This window comes from Pseudorca crassidens, chromosome 5, assembly GCF_039906515.1.
Source record: "Pseudorca crassidens isolate mPseCra1 chromosome 5, mPseCra1.hap1, whole genome shotgun sequence".
In the NCBI taxonomy this organism is placed as follows: Eukaryota; Metazoa; Chordata; class Mammalia; order Artiodactyla; family Delphinidae; genus Pseudorca; species Pseudorca crassidens.
This window is the reverse complement of record NC_090300.1, coordinates 102,038,667-102,060,424: the sequence shown is the minus strand read 5'-3', so window position 1 is coordinate 102,060,424 and position 21,758 is coordinate 102,038,667. Positions and strand designations below refer to the sequence as shown.

Genomic DNA, 21,758 nt, shown 5'->3' with positions numbered 1-21,758 from the left:
TTCCTTTACTAGGGGACAGTTAATGCTACATCTGAAACAGCAATTCCCCATGCCCCTTGAAGAAAGGTAGTAAGTACATTGACTGTGGGCACAGGCCAGGACCAGAGACTTTTCTGGAAGCAAGCTTTGGTACTTGAGGGCAGTAGCAGTCCAGCTCTGCAGCCAGGTAAGAGTGGCCTCAGGTGAGGGAGATCAGGTTAGAAGAAGCAAAGAAAAGGCAGAGGATGAGTAAGTAACTGAAGAAGAGTTATGACTCTCACAACCTTGCTTTCAGTTAAGTGCTTCCGCTGGAATTCTTGATTGCAGTAAAAATAAATATGCCCTTCAAAGTAACACATGTGCCGTCTGATCCAGTTCATCACAGGAGGGTTTGGAACAGTGAGAGAATAAAGAAATGCCCGCAGAAAGGGGATAATAAGGAAAGAGAAGTGGAAGTAGCCTTAAAAGCCTGCGCTTTGCATAGAATGCTTGCAGAAGAGATTGGATCTTTCTGCTTCTTCACAGGTGGAAGGTTTTCTTTTTCTCTTGAATCATGCCAGCACTTTATCTGTACCTCTGTTGTGACATTTTTCATATTCTACACTGTTTTATAGTTTTTAGGTTTTTTCTACTTCTACTCCCCACAGTGCTTTGCATTCAGTAGCTACTCAGTGTTCGACTGAAAGAATGAACCCCAGGACACAGTGATTCCGGACACAGTGATTCCTCTGAATTTGTTAGCTCTTTACTTGGCCACCAAAGATGACACTTCACAAAGCCAGCTTTCTCCTTTTTCTGGGATCAGGGACTAAATTATATAAGAAGTGTTCTATAATGCTTTGAGTGTGTAGGAGAGATATTTTCTCTTTAGGGAATGTTGCTAAGCCCTCTCATCAAAAATAGCCTTTCCATCTACGTCCAAGCTCTGTCAGGGCAGAGCTGATTGGCAAGGGTAGTTCAACGGAAAAAGCGATGTAATGCCTTCTGCTCACGGTGGTGCAGGTGCCAGTGGATGAGGAAAATGTGTGTGGTTGAGGTTCGGGATGCTAAGTGCTATAAAAATGGAGCCAACCAACTGACCAGGGTGCATAGATCTATATTTTGTGAAATACCTTCCCCGACCTTTGTAGATTCCTCTCTATATTCCTGTGCACTCTGTGATCCCAGGCTAGGAGTCTTCAAAAAGCAGCTGGTGGTTAGAAATCTCACTGTATAAGCAGAGTAAGTGGCCCTTTAAGAGGGGCCCAGTTAGACCATGGAGATGGCAGAAGCTCAAAACGGCAAGAGCAGAGGGAACAGGGAGAGCCAGCCAGAAAGACACAATGTGGAACCCTGAGTCCTGAGCAGAGCAGCTCCTTTCTGAAGGCTGCTGTCGCTCCTTTGGGAACTGCTACGCAGCTATTGACAGGGAAGCAAATCAGTGACAGGATAGCCATTTTAATGTTTGCAAAATCTACTCTAAGCATGAGTCCCTCTGAGTAACCAAAGATCCAGAGTCTTTAGGGGTTTTTTCCTCAAATCTTGAATCTGACCTTCCTTGGGAAGTTGGAAGTACTGATCGGGCAGGTAACAGCAATCATTCTGAGTGTCGAGCAAAAAGGAGGCATAAGCAGTGTAGGACCAAAGTTGGGATGAGGAGATGCGTGTTGGCTGCCGGCATGGACTGTTCTTAGGAGTTCTAGAATGGTCACTTCCAGTGGCTATTACAAAATGTCTCCTGGAAAATTTAAACAGGAAAACATTTGGGTTTGGCCTGCCTGGCTTTGCAATAGCATGTTTGTCCAGATAACAAATTGTCGCACTAAAATGGATCTGTCTCCTCTACCCTAAAGAAAAGCATCTTTGTACCCTGTGTGTTCAAGGCATTATCAATGATCTTTACATAAAGATCAACCCCTGTTAATAAAAGCCATGAGCAGGACCCTGCCAAGATTCCCACAGTTTGTTTAATCAGCTGCATTAACGCAGAGGTTTTCAATTAGTAGAAATGTCCATTTGTACCCCTTATTTGCTTATAGGCCCAGGGGCCAGGATACCAAACTGGGGCTCCCAGTCATCCTCTGCGAAGAGCTGGCTTCTCACTTCCCTGCCATGAAGATCACTGCTGTCTGTGTGTGTCTGGGTAAGAGAGGGCAGGCTCCGGTGAAGGTAGCCTCTCTGCCCATCCCACCACCAGTCCTGCCAAGTTGCGGGGGGGCGCTGCATAGAAGCTGGCTCAGGCAGCTTCTGACCTTCTGGACTGGTTGGAGGCCCCTTCGCTGAATGGCCCACCCTGACCTTTGCCCAAAGCAAGAGACAGAAGACCAAGATGACATAGCTGTGGTCACACAAAGCCCGTTAACTACATCGGCTGTCTTTGTTTATTCAGGAACTCTGAACTTCTTTTTTTAACAAGAAATTTGAACCACATTTTGTTTGAGATATTCCAGAGAGATGTAGCAATGTAGTTTCCATTTTATAAACTTTTAAACAAAACTGTTAGCGGTTCACAACTTTGTTTAAAGAACAATGGCTTGGAGCAGAGGCCAGTCTTCTCAAGACCCAGAGGCCAGTGACTAAGGCAGAGAAGAATATAGTGCAGAGGTGGCTGACCAAGGCCTGCGTTGAGGGCCTCTTCCTACTTTTCAGGAATGGCAGTGAGTTTGGCCCTGTTGCTTTGGTGATTTACATCAATGCCCTCAGCTTGCTAACTCTCCTCAAGTGGAAGAGAAGTTCTGGAAAACTGAGAATGAAAACAATCATTTCTGTTATTTTTCCCTTACCTCAGAGACTGAGCCACCGTTTTTAGCATAGCTAGTTCACTGCCCAGCCTCTGGCATCCTTGGTTCTTCCCTTCCATGTTTTCTGCTTCTGTCAGCACTTCTCTCTGTCACAGCCAAAACCTCACCTGTGCTTTCACGCTAATATTTCTATTAAAATATCTGCCTTTACCCAACTTTTTCCTCATGAGATAATTTGTGTTTATAGGAAACCTCATTTATGAGGTTTTTTTCTGCTATAATTGGCTATAGCGATTACTCTTTTAGCCTTTTCTTGACATGTCCACAAGAACATTTAACAAGTATTGTTTAAGTCTCATAAACATTCCTCTAAAAGTACACAAATATTTATGCCTATATCAATTTTTCTAGACTTTTTACAAAGCTGATTTAGTAGATAATGTATTCTCCAACCAAAGATTAAAATTGAAATAGCCCATAATTGGAGCTGACCAATAATGTAGATTTGGGTTTGGCAACATTCAGTTTCCAAGTACATAAAACACATATGAATTACAGGAATTTAGTTTAGTAACATCCTTTTTTACATGTGTTTTTGAAAACTCAGTTTACCCTCCAGGAAGGCATTTCTTTTGGATCAATTGCAGTTTCTATTTAACTTCACAGCTTACAAGTAAGACTGTGAGTAAAATATTAACAAATTCTGGGGCAAAGGGAATTCCAAGAAGACTCAGTAATCATTGAAAAGGGTAGTTAAAGAGCTGTATGATTAACCATTTTTAATGTAAAACAAAGCATTTCTCATGTATCCTTTAAGCAATACTGACAAGGTATTTCCTGGAGATTAATGATGGTCTGAGTTAATGGGCTGAGGGAAGGTCATTAATCCTTACACAGAGGTAGTTTGGAAAGTAGGAAAGAAAAACAACTGCTAGGTCAAGATGATACAATCCCAGGAGATGTTTCAGATTAGTTACCTTTGCAGAAGCCCATACTTAACTATTGTTCTCACCACTCACTTCTCCACAAACAAAACCCTTTTTAATCAGTGAGCTTCCTCTTCTTACTCTTTCTCACATAAAACTCATCTTGGAAGTCATTTGTTTTCACGTAGCTTCTTGCCATCAGACTCATTTATTGGTGTGAACAGAGTTGTGCTTGGGAGTCTAGAAACCAAGGCAGTCAGAATATACTTCCTATGGTTTCAATTAAATAACACATCTATGTGTGCTAGGCATAAGATATGCAGGAAATATGAAATTACTGTCAGTGATAGGCTGGGGTTAATGGAACAATCAGACCTAAACACCTCCTCAGTAAATCAGAAGAGATTGATTCATCATAAGGACACAGAAACAAGTCGGGACAGTCAGGATACCATTACAAGGAGAAGTGCATGCTTCCAGACTGCAGAATACCATCAGAGGTGTACACTTGATGATGTCTGACTTTGTGGAATCTCATTCCTCCTCCAGGCCAGTCTAGGCTGCACCCATTCTACAAATCTGCTAATCTGGATCTGTTTCAACAATCCTCCCATCTGGACAGATTTATTAATCTCAGGATTAAGCAAGGTACAGTAGGACCTCTGGGGCAAGGACTCTGGTGGAGATAGTGAGAAACAGTGGCAGAGGATCTAGAGCTACCTGGTGGAGGATTGTTCCAAGAAGCCCTACTTTGGCTTTTTACCCAAAGAACAGTTGAGACCTAGAGAATGATCACTTAGTTAAAAAAAAAAAAAGGTCTGCCTTCATGCATGGGCATCATCTTCTGTAACTGTGTGTCCTTGTGAGAGTTTTAGATTCAGAAGCTTGTACCCTACCCTGTGCTAGGGCATGTTGCTCACCTTCCTGCTAGGAATGCAAACTCCCTTTGGAATCCTTTAGATGAGTTAAATGCCATCTGATTCACTCAAGTGGTGTTTGACTGGCTGTTCCACTAATCCCAGGCTGATACTCTGATCCCTATAGTATGTTTTCACATTTTTGGAAATTTTAAAATACCAGAGGTTATTTTGCTGTTTAAAAAAAACTGCTGAAAATTAATAAGATAGCAGAAATATGCTAAAGGAAACACCAAGGAAAATGTTTTCTGGTCACTAGGGCAATGGATTGAAATGCAAAAGTCCCACTAAAATGGTGACGGGCATTTTGCCACTAACGTGTATCTGATCTAACCCTGAAAGCATTAAGTTCTTACGGATTTTGTGACAGAGCCAAGAGAAGTAAATTTGTAGCTACCAGTTCACACTGAACTACTGTTTTAGTGCTGCAAGTACAGGTGAAAATCTTTATTTTCTTCCATACTGCTTAAAAAAAAATTCCTTGTTTATATACAGATTAGTTCCACTAGACCTAGCGGAACTTTTTGAGTTCTTTTCTCAACTGAAATTGCCTTTCACAAATGAACTATCCAGATGTGGATGGGAACATAATAATAGAATTACGTGCTGAAATAACTTAGATTATTTTGGTCATGATTGCAGTTTTATGATGCCATCTGGAGAAATTACTAAGTGCATGTGAATTTGAGGTAAACTAAAGTTTTTCTCCCTTCAGTAGGCATTATGGCCTCTTTTGGCACTTTTTTGTTATTGGAATTTACTGGTTACTTTGCTTACTTTAATAGTGATGGATCCACAACTCTGTCATGGTTTGAACTGGAGCTTTCCTTCCACACAATTGGCAGGTATTAATGCATCAGGACAGTCTGTCTGAAACCTGACCTAACCACTTAACAGTAAAATAGTAAAACTTGCTATTTTGTGTGTACAAATGCTGTCTTTCCAAATTAGGAAAGAAGATATAAAACCCTGTGGAAGTGCCTTGTTTTAAAAGGAGGAATTTAATGCTCTACCATTAACATTCTCCCAAGGTACTGTTACATAAATAATTACTGGTACACAGGAAGAGTCATTTCCCATTCTGGAATATTTTGCACACATTAGGAATTTCATTGTCTCCTCAAAATCCTTTGTGCTGTGGGCCCATAAATTATCATATTTTGATGGAACTTCCATTACACGATCTAAATTTTATGGGAGGAGAGAGCAAAAGAATTGCAAAAAAAAGAATCATAGTGACTCGCTTATGGCTAGAGAATCTCAAGGAAGGGAAAAGGATATTCCTACTTAATTTAACATAGGTCAAAGAAATTTGTGGTTTACCTTTAATAATCAACTTTCTGGAGTTTTTTAATGCCAAAACCACAAAATTTGGCATTTTAAACTCACACCTGTCTGGGGGCATATAGTGTCTAAAGCAGTGGTTCTTAGGGTCCCAAAGAAAAGACATCATTCAAATGCCAGTTCCCTTGGTTTCTAGGTGACATTTCTAGCCCAAGACTTCTTAATTTGGTCCAAGGGATCCAAATTTTGTGTCTGTGTGTATCCTGGGTCTTGTAACATTTATCAGCTTCTCAGAAAGACCTGACATACCACACTTTCAAGACTGAATTTTGTTAGACCCAATCTATAACACCATGGTGGGAGTTTTCTGTATTATTAATAATGATAATAATATCTCCTGATTACTGAGCACTTATTATTTGCCACTAACTGTACTTAACCTTTTATATTTCTCATTTATTGTTCCTCAAAACGCAAGTACAATTATTATCTCCATTTTATGACTGAGGAAACTTAAACTTTGAGAGGTTAAGTAACTTTTTGAAGACCACACAGAATTAGAATTAAAACCCATGATGCCACCTGGAAAAATCCATGCTCCTAAGCATTATGCATTATGATAATGAGTACATCCATTTACTGGTTTAGTACTAACTGGGATTTTGTTTGATATTGATATACTCAGAGAGCCCTTACTCTGTTCTAGTGGTTCAGCGTGACTCCTTATCTAGATGTTACTATATAATTCTGAGATCAAAATTGGGTTGCCTGGCATTTGCTTGTTACAAAAATAAGTAAACAAATGGACAAGTATATGCTCCTTCCAAATATGGCCTGAGTCATCTTCTTTTGTGATACCCTCCCATATTGAGTATGGGCTGTGGTGGGGCGGCAGTGGTGCCTGTTGGTTTTGACAGATATTGAACATGCAATAATGTCTCTGTTACTAAAATCAGCTTATATTCCCTTGTAATTGTATATTTATCAGACAACTATGTATATTTGGAGGCAGCTACTTGAAGTTTTCTGCGTGGGTTTTTGCCTGGTGGCCTTTTACATTAGACAGTGCAATTTTGATAGGCATTGTTACACAAGAGTAGAGAGTTGAATTTCTGTAGGTTGATCATTTTTAACTATCTCAGAAAAACAGGCATATTTCTCTGCCACTAACTAGTTCTGAGACCTTGGGAAAACTTCCTCAGGCTTCAATTCTTCATCTGTGAAATGAGAGGAGCAGACCATATCAGTTATTTTCTAAGGATTCTTTTTCCTTTGTTTATTTTAGTACCCTAAAATTTCTTTATTTTTTTTCACTGAAAATCTATGATAATGAATACATCCATTTAGTGGTTTAGTTCTAACTGGGATTTTGTTTGATATTGGTATATTCGGTTCAGACAGCCCTTATTCTGTTCTTACTCTGTTCTAGTGGATCGGCAGACTTGTATGCTTTGTGCACTATTTCCCCTTGAATTTGTGTGAGCACATATATGTTGCCCTTGTAAAATCTTAAACAAAAGATATAACTATGGAATACCTGAATAATCTTGGAGTCTTGGTTTTGGTTGTTTTCCTGGGAAGCTGGGCCAATTCATTGGGAAACTTGAACTTCCCAAGCTTCCAGATGACACTTTGTTATTGTGCCTTCAGGTCTCCTCTTGTGTTAGGAAGGGTGAAACTCCATAAACAGATGAATCTTGTGACCAAACTTCTCCCCCCATCTCCCTAAACTAGGAGTCTGCCATGTATACAGCGCACCAGACTGAGAATTGGGGCACTTGGTTTCTATACCCCAGTCCTCTACAGCAATAAGCCTCTATAATTGGATCATTTCAGGTATGTGTTCTCCATTTAGGGTGATCCACTACCCTGATTTTCCCAGGACAGTCCTGATTTTAGCACTGAAAGTCCTGAAGCCTGGGAAATCCCTCAGTCCCAGGTGCACCTGGACAATTGGTTACCATACCTCCTTTATTTTTCCAGAGCTGGATCCAAGCAGCAGATTCCAGCACTTCTGCTTTGTTGAATCCCCTGAAGAGTACAAATGTATCTTTTAAACTAAGAGATTGAGCAACTCTGGTTCAGATTCATAGATATGTGGTGGACCATTAGAGATATAGAATTTCAACAGACCAAGGAAGACCTGTATAAATTTTAGAGGAATTTACAGATACTTAGCTTAAAAGATTTTTAAAAGAAAGAATTTTTTGTTTTATGTTGCCTTCATTCTTGTTTCAACTCTATCTCTTCAGGGAGGGTGGTGAGGTATCTTAGAGGATACCTTTCTCTGATTGTCAAAGTTCAAGTGGTAAATCACCATTTGCTATCATCAGGCAATCCTAAATGTCCGTAATATACAAAGATGTCCTTGTCAGCAATATTCCAAGCATAATAAGTAGAATATAGGGTTAGATTAATGGGCACTAGCACAAATAGTTATGTATTATCCTGAGTCTAGCCAAATGATTTTATTTATTCTTTCATACTTTTAGCCAAAATTTCCCAAATAAGAATTGTGATGGGAAATATTAGTGATTTTTTTAAAAATCCAAGTTCTAAATTCTTTTAATTTTATTTAAGAAACAAGTCTCCATCTCGATTCCATGATTTTTCTCCCCAATATGAAGTTATTTTTGCACTGGTTGGGGGGAAATACACTAATAAGTTTTTAAATTCTGAACTACTAACTGCGTCTGCTTAGGATCTAAAACTGAAATGGAAAACACAAGGCTCAACCCCACATGCTCCCTGATCAAACGCAAAGGTTCTTAAAATAGCTACGTGTGAAGATGTTTGGAGCAGCTGAAAACTAAGGAGCTGGTGTCCCAGTCACAACCTGGCAGTTTAATACCATGGCTCAGAGGCAGCTGCCTCTGTCTCTTTCTGTTTCAGGGCCTGGGGCAGCAGCTCCTCGAAGAAGCGCAGAAGCAGCCTCTGCTTTATCCACACTCCTATCCTCCCCTGAATTCTACTTTCCTAGTCAAAGGATCGACCCTAAATCTATCAGGGAGATCTAAGACATTCTTTCCAAGCCGTGAGAGAAAAGTAGCTAAAAGCCCACAAACAATTACCATAAACCTTAAATAGGCACAAAACAAATTCCAGGAAAAAATGTAAGGAAGAAATAAAGTGCATTCGATCGATCATAGCTAGTAGTAACAGACAGTACTAGCTATGAGTGGCGCCCTACACACTGTTACCTTCAGTATCTCAGTTGCCAGCAGATCAGTTTACTCTCTTAAAATCCACCAGGAAGACCTTCTTCACTCACTCAAGACTGGTCTGTTCAGCTCTGCCTATCTTGATATAGCTCTCAGTTAACTGATATATCTCAGTTGGTATAGCTCTCAGGTTACCATTTTCCCCCATATAAAATTTTTTCCTGTGATATTTTCTCTTACCCATGATAAACTGCTTCTCTCAAGGGCCCACTTATGCTTCCAGCCCAGCAGGATCTGGGCTGGGTGGACAATTGGTCTAATCTGATTTGACAGCTTTTTATGTTGCCAGGCTTTTGGTACTAACCAGCAGTTTAAAATTCCATTTGCATTCACATATAGGTGAGTATACTATTATACTATCCCGTTCCCTTCCTAAAAAGAAGAAAAAAGCAGTAGCTTATATCTCTTTTAGAAACTAAACTGATATTTTTGAGGGCCAGAGGAAAGAACTGTAGGCTGAGTATGTAGAAGGGAACAGAGGCAGGAAGAGGATAGGGTGTGGGGAGGCCTGAAACTCTCCTAGCGTCAGTTCCCAGTTGGCTGCTCCCACCTCCAAACAGTAGTCCGAACTGTGAGTACTTACGTTGAAAACTCAGAATTTTTCTAGTCCTTCATTTGAGAAATTACTTAATGAGACTGTGCATTAGAGAGAACATTAGCTGGGCTGATCCCTTAAAGGTCTAAAACTTAGTTTTTCCATCTTCTGAACAGGGAATAATACCTGCCTTTCCTATCACGCCAGGTCACCTTAGGATCAAGTGAGTGACGGATATTCGAATTCTGTAAACAATGTAGGACACCTCCTAGGTGTAAAACGACACTGTTGTTAAGATTGATGCCATTATACAAAGTTTCCGCAACCAAGATGAGAAACACAGTATTCTGCTCTTTTAGTTGTAGCCTCCAGTCAGACAGATTAGACAGAAACATCTTGAACTTTTGTCAGATTTGAGACCCAGATAGCTATGAGGCTATAATACGAATTTTGCTCTAATGTCCTCCTTAGGGACTTCTTATCCGACCCAATTCTGAAGGAGCAAACTATCAGTATGTGAGCCTATTGCCTGACATCTGTATTTAGAACAGAAATGTCAACATCCCTCAAAGAAGACTCAAATATTTGCACTAAAATGTATATTCCAATCCAATTATTTGGTCCCTGGAATTGTCCCCCTATCTTGCAGACACTAAATAAACTATTTTAAGTAGGGAAAAAAGTTTTCTGGTTTTTTAATTAGAAATAAAGTTGAAAATACCATGGTAAACAACATGAACATTATAAAGGTTCAAATCACTAATAATCAGCCCTTTCGTGAAGATTTCTACACTCAGAGCATGTAGAAACCACGTTAGCCCCACTCACTGCTGTATCCCCGGTAACCCAGCACGTAGTAGGCACTCTAAGCGTTTGTTGAATGAATGAATAAATGAGCAAACTAATTAAGCCCTTTTACTATAGAAGTGTTCTACCTAATTATAATGAAACAAAAAAAAGTTATTCTATGCTCAGTATGAATGGCTATTAAATGCTGGTGGCCACTAGTTCTGTCCTAAGGCAAATAAAAGCAATTAACATTTTTTTCTTTAAATATTTTTTAATGTAACATACTGAAGAGGCGAGGCATGTATTTCAGTAGTAATGAAAATTTTCCTCTACGTTAAGACAAGGAATAACATGAACTCTATTCTGAAGAATACAGGGCCCTTTACTTTTGTTTTTCCCTATTCCTGGACCTGCCAAACTCTTGGCACATTGCAACGTCTGTCTCATACAATAGGCAAATGGATCATCATTTTGAAGCCACAGTAAAGTATCTCCATCTCCAATGACAATGCCACTACCTGAGATCAATTCTTGGCTAACAAATTTTTTACTTCAATAACAAAAAAGTTTAAGGAAAAAAGACAACGACATATGAACTTTAACAGAAGCTAAACTCTTTTTTAAAAATTTTTTTGCACTTCTTTGCTTATAATCAATACTTTCCTTCATCGCAGAATTTTTACAGAATATTTTTGCATTGATTATGATAAGAACCCAAACTCTACATTGCTTTGGGAAATTACCTGAAAAACTCTTCCAAGAGTAGACCTGTCTTAATTGCCCTACATATTTGTCTTAAAGAAGTAGAAATAGCCCATGAATATTATTACTGCTATTTTTCAATAGCAAAGAGCTCTTGAAGTGTCTATGCTGATTTTTACTTTTGGCTGGGTTGGATCTTCGTTTCTGTGCAAGGGCTTTCTCTAGTTGTGGCAAGTGGGGGCCACTCTTCATCGCGGTGCACGGGCCTCTCACTATCGCGGCCTCTCTTGTTGCGGAGCACAGGCTCTAGACGCGCAGGCTCAGTAGTTGTGGCTCACGAGCTTAGTTGCTCCGCGGCATGTGGGATCTTCCCAGACCAGGGCTCGAACCCGTGTCCCCTGCATTGGCAGGCAGATTCTCAACCACTGTGCCACCATGGAAGCCCTATGCTGATTTTTAATTAAGTATAATGTGAGTTTCATAATAGCATCAACTGATAACTGTAGAGATATATTTACCTGGAATATTTGGTTTTGAGGGATAGAAGATTGATATATTGGAACGTGGCATCATAGGAAAAGCATTTTTAGCTGCAGCTAGAAGAACATTGCCATAGTCTGGAAGAGTTCTCTCCACGCTACCCCCTGCTCTCCCTTATTACAAACCTAATACACACGTGAAACATGGTGAATATAGCTAAGCAGTATATGTATTGCTTTTCTTGCAGTTCTTCCTGAGACTTGCATAGATATTGAAGATATGTGATCATCAGTTGATATGTGATTGAATATGTCACAAGAAATTTAGCTGAACACATATCTCTCTTGAATGGGGATCTACTCAAAGCTATGCATTCACCCTAAACATTGACTAATACTCCCACTGAGCAAGTACAGCAAGCAGAACTTTCTCTGGTATCATTTGGCAGCAATCTGGCATTATTTCCCATTGACACTGAGATTTGTTGTGCCATAGATATCCAATCATGTTCTTTGGGGTTATAGGTGTCTTCCAAGACCTTCCAAAACCCTACCTCAAAAATGTGCTTCTGTTTTCTGGCCCTCATTCATCAAATCTTAGCATCAAAGAAACATGAACAAAAGTAAAGAAAAAAGAATACTTCTAGTTGCCATTTTAAGATGCTGGTTTCTTCTGTCTTTCCATGAAAAGAGAATTCCTCCTCTCCCGTCTAGCCTATCCAGTATACGTCTCCATTGTTATCACATTTTTGATGATTTTGAAAGTATGTATTAATCATTTACATCAGTTTACAAAATCAAGCTATTAACAAGGAAAGTCATTTGCCCAAACCATTTTTTAAAAATTTTTGACCAGTTATCTTACTCTAAAGAGGATAACAATTTAAGATTTTATTTTGGTCTTCTTTCGTACCTACCAGTTTATCAAAACATACCTACTGTCAGGATAGTTCCTCTATTTTGCAAGCAGCTGTTACTCATATTAGCCTAAAAGTCATCATCCTTCATAAGCCCTTAATCACACCTGAGATTTACTCTATTCCTTTGCATAATGCCCAGAAGCTCTTGCTTCTGGAGAGCAGTGTTGGCAGTTCCTGTTTGTTGGATAACACAGAAACATCCCCAAAGCTGCTTCTCAGTAGCAATAGGGACACTTACCTTACCGTGCAGGTGCCTTTGCTTGATCACACCCAGTGGTCCTCTCTCCTCATCCCCACCAAAATCCAACAGTGGCATCCAGGGACCAACAACGTTTTCTTCTTTTTTTTTTTTGGACACCCTCTCAGTTTTTGTTTTGCAGTCTTCAAAGCCACGGAGAGCTTGCCACCAGGGGCCACTGAGAGTTCCGCAGAGGAGAGGTAGTGGGGAGCCCAACACTGACTGGGCCCAAACACTAAATATAACCCTCCTCCCTCTCCGGGCAGTGTCCTTCATACTCTGAAGACAGGCGACCTTGCAGGATCCCTCACCCCACAGCTTGCCAGTCTCCACGGAAGAAAGGGTCTAACCGTACTGAGCTGCAGGATGAGGCGACCCAAAAGCCAGAAGCCATCTGCCCAGAGCAGACAAGTAGAGGCAGGTATAGGCTCCATGAGTGTGTCTGTGTGTATGTGTTTGTGTGTATGTTGGCATGCCTGTGCCCAGCAGCTGCTCTCCAGATTAGGAGACAGCACTCTTTGGCAGGCAACTCTGAAACTACCCTCTTGGATAATATCAAATTCATGTGCATGTCTTGGCCGAGAGAAGAAACCTCCCAGGCACAACCTGGTTCACCTTCTCTGCCTTGTCACTGCCCCAGATACACGGTGAACCACAAACAAACAGCAGTGCCAGCATCTTAAGAACAGATGCCGCAGTGGACATTAGACTGCACCTCATTTTGTACCCTGCAGCCAAGAACAGATGCAAGCTTCCTTCAAGGTTTAAGTAACAAGGGCATGCCCTCTTCTTTGACAGTCATAACCCAAGGCACTGCAGAAATTCGCTATTATTAACGCTGTGTTGAACTTTAACTTGAATGCCTGCCTGTTCTCCTTAGTGTCACATGAGACATGGGTGCAAAGTGCTGAGGAAACTTCAGAGCAACATTCAAATGTATGATAGTATTTATTATGATTATTGAACATTTTTGTTTTATATTATTCAGGTGTTAAGAAAAATCTCATACTTTACATTACTAAAATTTGAAGAATCTAATTTTCTCTAAGTGGTATCAGTTATTCTGATTGGAGGGGGAGGGGCAGGAGGAAGGAGCGTGTTCATTTCTTCAGCAAGTTATGTACTGCCTCACCAGTTAGGTATCAGGCCCTCTACCAGGCAAACCCATCACCAGCCAGGTGCTTAATCTGTGCATTATTTTATTTAATCCTCACAGCATCCCTTTCAGTTAGTCCTGTATTGGTGATCAAATAAGAAAACCAAAGCTCAGAATAATTAAATAACTTCCCTAGAGTCTCATGGATGTTAAGTATCAGACTTGGAATTCAAACTTGGATCTGAGTTACACCGAAACCTATGCTCTTTATTTTTAGCTATTATCATTAAATAATTTCAAACGTACAGAAAATATACATGAATAATAAAGAACTCCTTTATACTCTTCACCCAAGTTCTCCAATTTTTAGCATTTTACCACATTTGCTTTCTCCCTCCCTCCTTCCTTTCCCCTCCACCTTTTTTCCTCCAGTCTCCCTCTTCCCAACCACCCCCTTTTGTTTATATACGTGTGTGTATGTATTTTTCTGAATCGACTTATATGCTTCAGTGTTGTTATCCTAAAAGCAAGTACACTTTTCTACATAACTATAGTATTACTATCAAATTCAGTAAATTAATATTGATACAGTATTACTTTCTAATCCGTAGTTCCCATTCAACTTTTCACCAAGTGTCTCAGTAATATCATTTGTTGAGGAAAAATTTGTTTTTTCTTTTGGTCCAGGATTATTTGTAGAGCATTGAGTTGTCATGGCTCTCCTTCAATCTTGAACAGTTCTTCAGTCTTTCCTTGTCTTTTGTGACTTGACATTTTTGAAGGGTACATTTTGTAAAATGTTCCTCACCTTAGGTTGGTGTGATATTTCCTTATTATGAGACTGAGTTTGTGCATTTGGGGGCAGGAATATCACAGAAGCAATGTTGTATTATTCTTAGTTAATCATATGAGGAGACACATAAATGGAGTTGGTCCATACCAGCCCCACTTTGTTGAGGTGGTATATGCCAGATTTTTCCACTGTAAAGTTATAGTTTTTCCCTTTGCAATTAATAAATATTTTTCTGGGAAGATAATTTGAGACTATGTAAATAAATATATTGTTCCTAAGTAAACTTTCTACTGTAGGGCAGAGCTTTCCCTTCTCCCCTATTTATTTTTGTATTTATTTATATCAGTATGCAGTTATAGATTCCTATTTTATTCAGAGGCTTATACTCCATTAATATCATTATTTATTTTGATGCCCAAATGATCCCAGATTTGGCAAGTGGAAGCTCCTCCAGCTGGCTCTTGTGTCCTTTTGAGAAGTCCTCATCATTTTCTGAGTACTTTCTTACTTTCTGGCACAAGAAAATGTTCCATGTACATCTTGTACTTTCTCTACCCAGCCCTGGAATTATCCGCATCTTCAAAGTGACCTGGGTCCATTGTGGAAAATAGTATATGGAAACCAAGATCTGGGCATTGGGTGTGCTCACTGGACAAGGGTGTGCTCATTGCCTCTAGATCCTCTCAGCCAAAAGAGCTAGGAAATAGACACACACTCACAGCCATATCTGTTGCTCTATCTCTATCCAATACCAGAGAGATCAAATTGGTAGCTCCAGTTCTGATCTAACACCATGGATCGTTCTAACTTTTACCCTTTCCATGTTTGTAACTCCCTCCCCCAACAGTGAGGATAATTTGGTTTCTGTTATCCTCAAAGTATTTACTGATTTGCTCATTGCCTCTGTGTGTAACCAGTCTTCCCACCTTGCCGGCTGCTTCCACCACCTTTACAGTCTTTTAAGCCTCATCAGCCCTACTCCCTCAAGGAGAGGGAAAAGAAATAATGTTTTTTTAATGAAAAGGAAGGTAAAAAGAAGAAGATAAGAATCTCATACTTTTTCTGTACCTCAAGCCATCTGTATCTTCATGGCAAATCATTATGCTACTTCTGCAAAGATGTCATGGAAACCAGTTAAAGTTTATAATGACTGAAGGAAGAGTTCATATATTTATTCACTTAATTAATTGAGTGCCCACTATGTGTCAGGCACATTAAAAGACAGACATGGTACTTGCCTTTGTGAATATATTATCTAGCGGATTATTTTTATTAAACTTACTACTTATTAGTAACATTTTGTGGCAGCACTATGTTAAGCACTTTGTGTTACTCTTTTTTTTGGCTGTGCTTGGTCTTCGTTGTGGCACATGGGTTATTCTTTGTTGCGGTGTGCGGGCTTCTCTAGTTGCAGGCACATGGGCTTCTCTAGTTGTGGCAGGCGGGCTCCAGAGAGTGCGGGCTCAGTAGTTGTGGCTCATGGGCTTAGTTGCCCCAACACATGTGGGATCTTAGGTCCCTGACCAGGGATCGAACCCGCGTCCCCTGTATTGAAAGGCAGATTCTAAACCACTGGACCACCAGGGAAGCCCCATGTTACCTAATGTTAATCCACACAACAACCCTATGGGAGAAATTGTATTTTTTTCTCCACCTTACAGGTAAAGGAACTGACATTTGGAAATACTAAGCAACCTTTCTAACATAATTGAACTAATTAGTGAGAGATCTGAAATTTGAATTTAGATTGATCTGACTCCAGAGCCCCAGTTCTAAACACTTGGGCTGTATGAGAACCAATAAAGTAGAATTATCCACTATGATATATTCCAGGAGGAGTCATGATTTACCGAATCTTGACTGCAAACCCTCCTATATTAACTGCTAGCTAAATGTGGCTAGTTAGTACAAGAAATTTGGCTAATCCAAGTTGAGATGTGCTATAATTGTGAAATAAACATTGAATTTCAGGGACTTACTACAAAAAAAAAAATAAGGTATCTTATTAATTATTTTTATATTAACTACATATTGAAATATTAATACTTTGGATATATTGAGTTAAATAAAATACATTAAAATTATTTTTACCTTCACAGTAGCCAAAAAGTGGAAACAACTCAAATGTCCAACAACAGATGAGTAGATAAGCAAAATGTAGTATATACCTACAATGGAATATTATTCAACCTTTAAAAAGGAATGGAAATCTGATATATGCTGCAACATGGATGAACCTTGAAGACAAATGCTAAGTGAAATAAGCCAGTCACAAAAGAATAAATAATGTCTGATTCCACTTGTATCAGGTACCTAGAATAGTGAGATTCATAGAGACAGAAAGTAGAATAAGGTTACCAAGGGCTGGGGGAAGGGAGAATAGGAAGTTATTGTTTCATGAGTATAGAATTTATGTTTGGGGTGACACAAAAATCCTGGAGATGGATAGTGATGATGGTTGCACAACAGTGTGAATATATGTACTTAATTCTACTGAATTATACACTCAAAAATGGCTAAGATGATAAGTTTCATGTTATTTATATTTTACCACAATTTTTAAAATTTATTTTTACCATTTTTCTTTTTAATGAGACTACTAGAAAATTTAACATTACATAGGTGCCTTGTAATATATCTCTGTTAGACAGCATTGCTATAGTATTGTATTTATGAATACAGAAAAGTAAATTCCTTATCAAACTTCCCCTTTTCACATGGCATATTGAAGAGATTCTGACATACCACGGTGGGCCTAAATCAGACTTTTCACTTTTTGTTCAGTCAGCTTTGAAAGGGTTAAAGAACAGCTTTTCACTTAAAATTATACTAGTAATATAGACTTTTGAAATATAAGCAACTGTATGAGATAATATCCATTTGTTGTTTTAATAATTCTTAATTTTCCATTTGCACAGTATCCACTGGGCCTCTTTTCCAGAACTAACATAACTGTCTCTGCTTGTGTATATCCTAAAATATAATTATCATAAATTTCATCATGATTAAAATTTCTTTGGATCCATGGGATTAATATTAGTCTGTCAATTAAATTTCAAAAACTGAGCCCCAAGGACAGGCATTCTCTCCCCTTCCTATAGCCTTCCTGTCACAGTGTCTACTGCAAATGGATATCTTCAGGGGAGGAAAGAGGAAAGCTGAGCTGAATCGTAGTTCTGTAGTAGAACAGACAGCTGATGGAATCATGAGTACGTGTACATAAGCAGAACAGATTCTCTAAAGGGTCATTTTCCACCTACTTACAGGTGACCAAGCAACCAAGTAAAGAAGGAAAATAGCAGGGAAAAAATATTCCTAATCTTCTAGTGGTTATTTTTTCACTGACCCTGAGCTTCAATTTCCTCCTCTGTGAAGGTTTTGCACTGAAAGATATCTTAGTTCTGTTTAAGCACTAATATTCTGTGAGTCTGTCAATTGATGACTTAAAAATTATCCAGGAAAACCTAACTCTAAGCCTTTTGCTCAACTCTTACTACTAGTTATCACTGCAGATGTCTGTAAGGTGTTGGGAGATATATCAGTATCAGTTCTTAAAAATATAGTGAGGTTGAAACTCATTTAAAACTGTCATTTTTTGTTTGTTTATTTCTGTGAATTGTGAAAAGAAATACAGGGGTCTCAGTAGCAGAGCTGGATCACAGGTTACCACAGACAGTGTTCCTGGGCATGCCTCACTTTTTCCTGACTCAGATTCCAGACCCATCCTTCCACTGTCCTCTCCCCACCCCACGTGGATTATGTTCCTCCCTGGTACTCCCAAGGCACCCAGAGCTTAACTGCACCTTACCCTCAATCCCACTTTAATTGCAACTGCCAACATACTTGTCTCTCCCCCAGTAGACTGGGAGTTCCTAGAGCAGAGTGCACCTTCCAAGACTGTAGCCCCAGCCCCAAGCACACAGTCAGAGCACAATAAATATGTATTGTATGGAGGAAGCATCACCAACCACTTTGACCAAGTGGACAGAGGAAAGAAGCAACTCTAGAGTAAAGCAACTTTAAAACAACATCTCAATGAGCTAGAAGGTCAAGAAAGAAGAAAGCACACATATTAAACCTCTCAGTCACTTTTAAATTCCAGGCTTTTAAACTTTTTCCTAACAGACATTTACCAGCAGCAAAATTGACAGATTTAAATTTCACATATTATCCTCTCCTTCATCTTCCCTAAGGGTGGGATTAGTGACTTATACATAAAAATAAGAAGTCTGGATAATATGTATAACTGATTGACTTTGCTGTACACCTGAAATTAACACAACATTGTAAACCACTATACTCCGATAAAAATTTTTTTTAAAAAAGAGGTCTGGATAAGCCGCAAAATAGAAAAGTATCTCCCAGTGAAACAGGTCTGTTTGGGAAAACCTGGTATAATGAGAGGTGACTCTCTCTTCTTTTGAAACCCACCTGTGGGCAATGTTTTGGAATGATACATATTTTAGGGTTTCCATTTTTCTAAAGTGAAAATGATGCTAACAGGTTAACTTTTTATTTATTTATTTTTAAAGATTTTATTTATTTATTTATTTTTGGCTGCATCGGGTCTTAGTTGCAGCATGCGGGATCTTTGGTTGTGGCACACGTACTCTTTGTTTCAGCACGCAACCTTCTCTCTAGTTGTGGCATACGGGTTTTCTCTTCTCTAGTTGTGGCGGGCAGGCTCTAGGGCACATGGGCTCTGTAGTTGTGGTGTGCGTGGGCTCTGTAGTTTGCGGCACGCAGGCTCTAGTTGAGGCACGCAAGCTCAGTAGTTGTGGCGCGCAGGCTTAGCTGCCTTGTGGCATGTGGGATCTTAGTTCCCTGAGCAGGAATCGAACCCACGTCCCCTGCATTGGAAGGCAGATTCTTTACCACTGGACCACCAGGGAAGTCGCCAGGTTAACTTTTTTAAAAAGATGAGGAAAACATATTTTTGACTTCGGAATCTTGTTGTTACAAATAATTTGTACTTTTCGGTTTCCAGGTGCTATTTCTTCATATACTTCAAGAATGCCAAAATACCAGGTGACAGCTGTTTTAGCTCTAAGACATTCCTCAAGTGTCCTATTTTGATGTCATTATGTAATGCTTTTCTCTTGGCATAGCTATATCATCACTCTGTAGCCATGTTGGTACATATCACTGCATAGCTCTCTTCACTTTTGCATCTCCATTACTTTTCCAAATGGGTACTAGTTCTCCCAAAACTAGAGAAAAAAGGAGAGAAGGAATAATTCCAGCAGCATCTCAAGTTGGACCAATGTTTTCTTCTTGGCTAGAAAGTTCCTTTGTGAACAGGAAAATACATGAGTTAGAAGTATTTCTCCCCTATCAGCCCTTCTTCTCTTTAAAATGTTGTTTCATTCTAATCTTGTTTTCCTTTCTAATGACACATCTTATAAAGACATGTTATATCAGCAGAAAGCTTGTTTAATTTTTCAGCTCAAATCTTGCCTTAGTAACTTTTGTCTTTAATAGCCTAAAGGACAGGTATACAAGTATAAGCACACAATTTTCAGTTCACTTCAACAGATACTTACTGAGTGACCACAATATACCACGCAAAACTCAGAATCTAGTAGGAGAGGCACACATCAAAATTCTAATTGTAATGCTTTATGCATTATAACATAGGGCTAAACATAGTGCTGTCTGAGTCTATGTGAACTGCAGGGCAGAGAGGTTGCATGGGGTAGAGGTGGGTGTGGAAATATTTGAACTGGATGCCTTGGGGGAGGAGGAGTAGGTTTCTGCCAAGGGAAGGGTAAAGGAGAGCATTCTCAGCAGAGGGCACCATGTGAGCACAGGCACGCTGGCACGAGAGCACATGATGGGCTCAGCAGTGGCAAGCTGCCCCCATGCCCGAAGGACAGGAGTAAGGTGTCCAGCTTTGTCTTAGGTAATGTGGAATTTTTATTTGGGTCCAAGATGTTAAGAGCCTTGATGCTTTGATGCCAGATGTTATAACTGTATTCCATAGACAGTGGGGAGCCACCAGAGGCATTTTAGCAGAAAAATTATAGTCAGGGAGGTATAGTTGGAAACCTTCAGGATTTGGAACCAGAAGGCCTCTTTGTGGGACTCTGGTATGTTTCTCCTGAGAAGAAACTCAGTGCTCATCTAACTTTAGCCTCATGTTTTATTCATGAAAATTGTGTAACTCAGGTTTAAATTTCACACCACTGGGTGCCCGCTACTTGACATAAAGCCTTAAGGAAGCCACTATATCCCAGATTCCCCAAAGTCATCCCTGGGTTTAAGCAAGGCTATCCCTGTGACCTGAGGGGGCTACTAGTGTCACCTCTATGCACTTTACTGATGAAGGATGCTAGGACCCCTGTGGGGTGGGGATGGGGAATGGGTGAGTCTGCCCCAGCATGGGGACCAGCAGCATACATTACAACCTTACAAATGCAAGGGGGTATTTCAGCCCTGCAGGGAGAATCTGGGTAGGGGGCTACAGCGTGATTCCAAGTGAGCTGCCTGAGTTGGGGCCAGAACCCAAGCAGCAGTTAGGGAATGTGGAGCAGGAGACATGGAAAGACAAGAATTATACAAGGAAGCTGAACCCCATCCAAATAAACTAGGTGCTGAGCAGCTGTAGTCCTAGCAGAAAAAGTAAATACACTGAGGAAACCAAGGAGAACGATTGATCCTAAGGGCTGAGCAAGTCAGGACGTGATCAGAGAAAGGCTCCTCTGCATCCAGTAAACCAGTGGCCAGGGCTCACTCTGGGCCCTCCAGAGAGCATCCCTAGGCAGGAAGAGGACTCTAGGCCTCCCTTTCTGGTGTGGCCAGACCAGTCATGGTTCTTACGGGCCAAAGAACCAGACAGAACACAGTCTGAAGACTCCAGATCTTAATTTTGAGCCACTGGGCAGGGGTGAGGAGGAAGGCCTGGTACCCAGGGTACTTCTGAGTTTCCATGCAACTCCATTGTTTGGCATCCTAAGCCAGAGCCAGATGGCAGGGCGACAAGGATGTTCCACTCAGACCAGCTTCACAATAGCTTTCCAGGAATGCATCGTATAATCTCCATTCTTAGTGTTCTGGTGCTTGACTTTAAGGTTCTTTTGTAATTTTTCTTAAGAAACACTGCGCTACATACATAATAGCAGCTCTGCTTTCAACCACAAATATCTTTAAATGAGAAAGG

The 21,758-nt window shown here is 40.0% G+C and overlaps 1 protein-coding gene across 4 annotated transcripts in view; it reads left to right on the top strand.

The window, feature by feature from the left end:
- Window positions 1-21,758, top strand: part of CMSS1 (cms1 ribosomal small subunit homolog) — a 382,923-nt gene that overhangs the window by 299,954 nt on the left and 61,211 nt on the right. The window contains exon 2 of one of the 4 annotated variants that reach the window (XM_067739123.1): window positions 12,977-13,131. The exons of the other annotated variants lie outside the window; for them this stretch is intronic. Coding sequence (XP_067595224.1) covers window positions 13,077-13,131 — 55 coding nt within the window. The 5' untranslated portion in view covers window positions 12,977-13,076. The remainder of the gene's footprint in view (window positions 1-12,976; window positions 13,132-21,758) is intronic. 4 annotated transcript variants of the gene reach the window in all.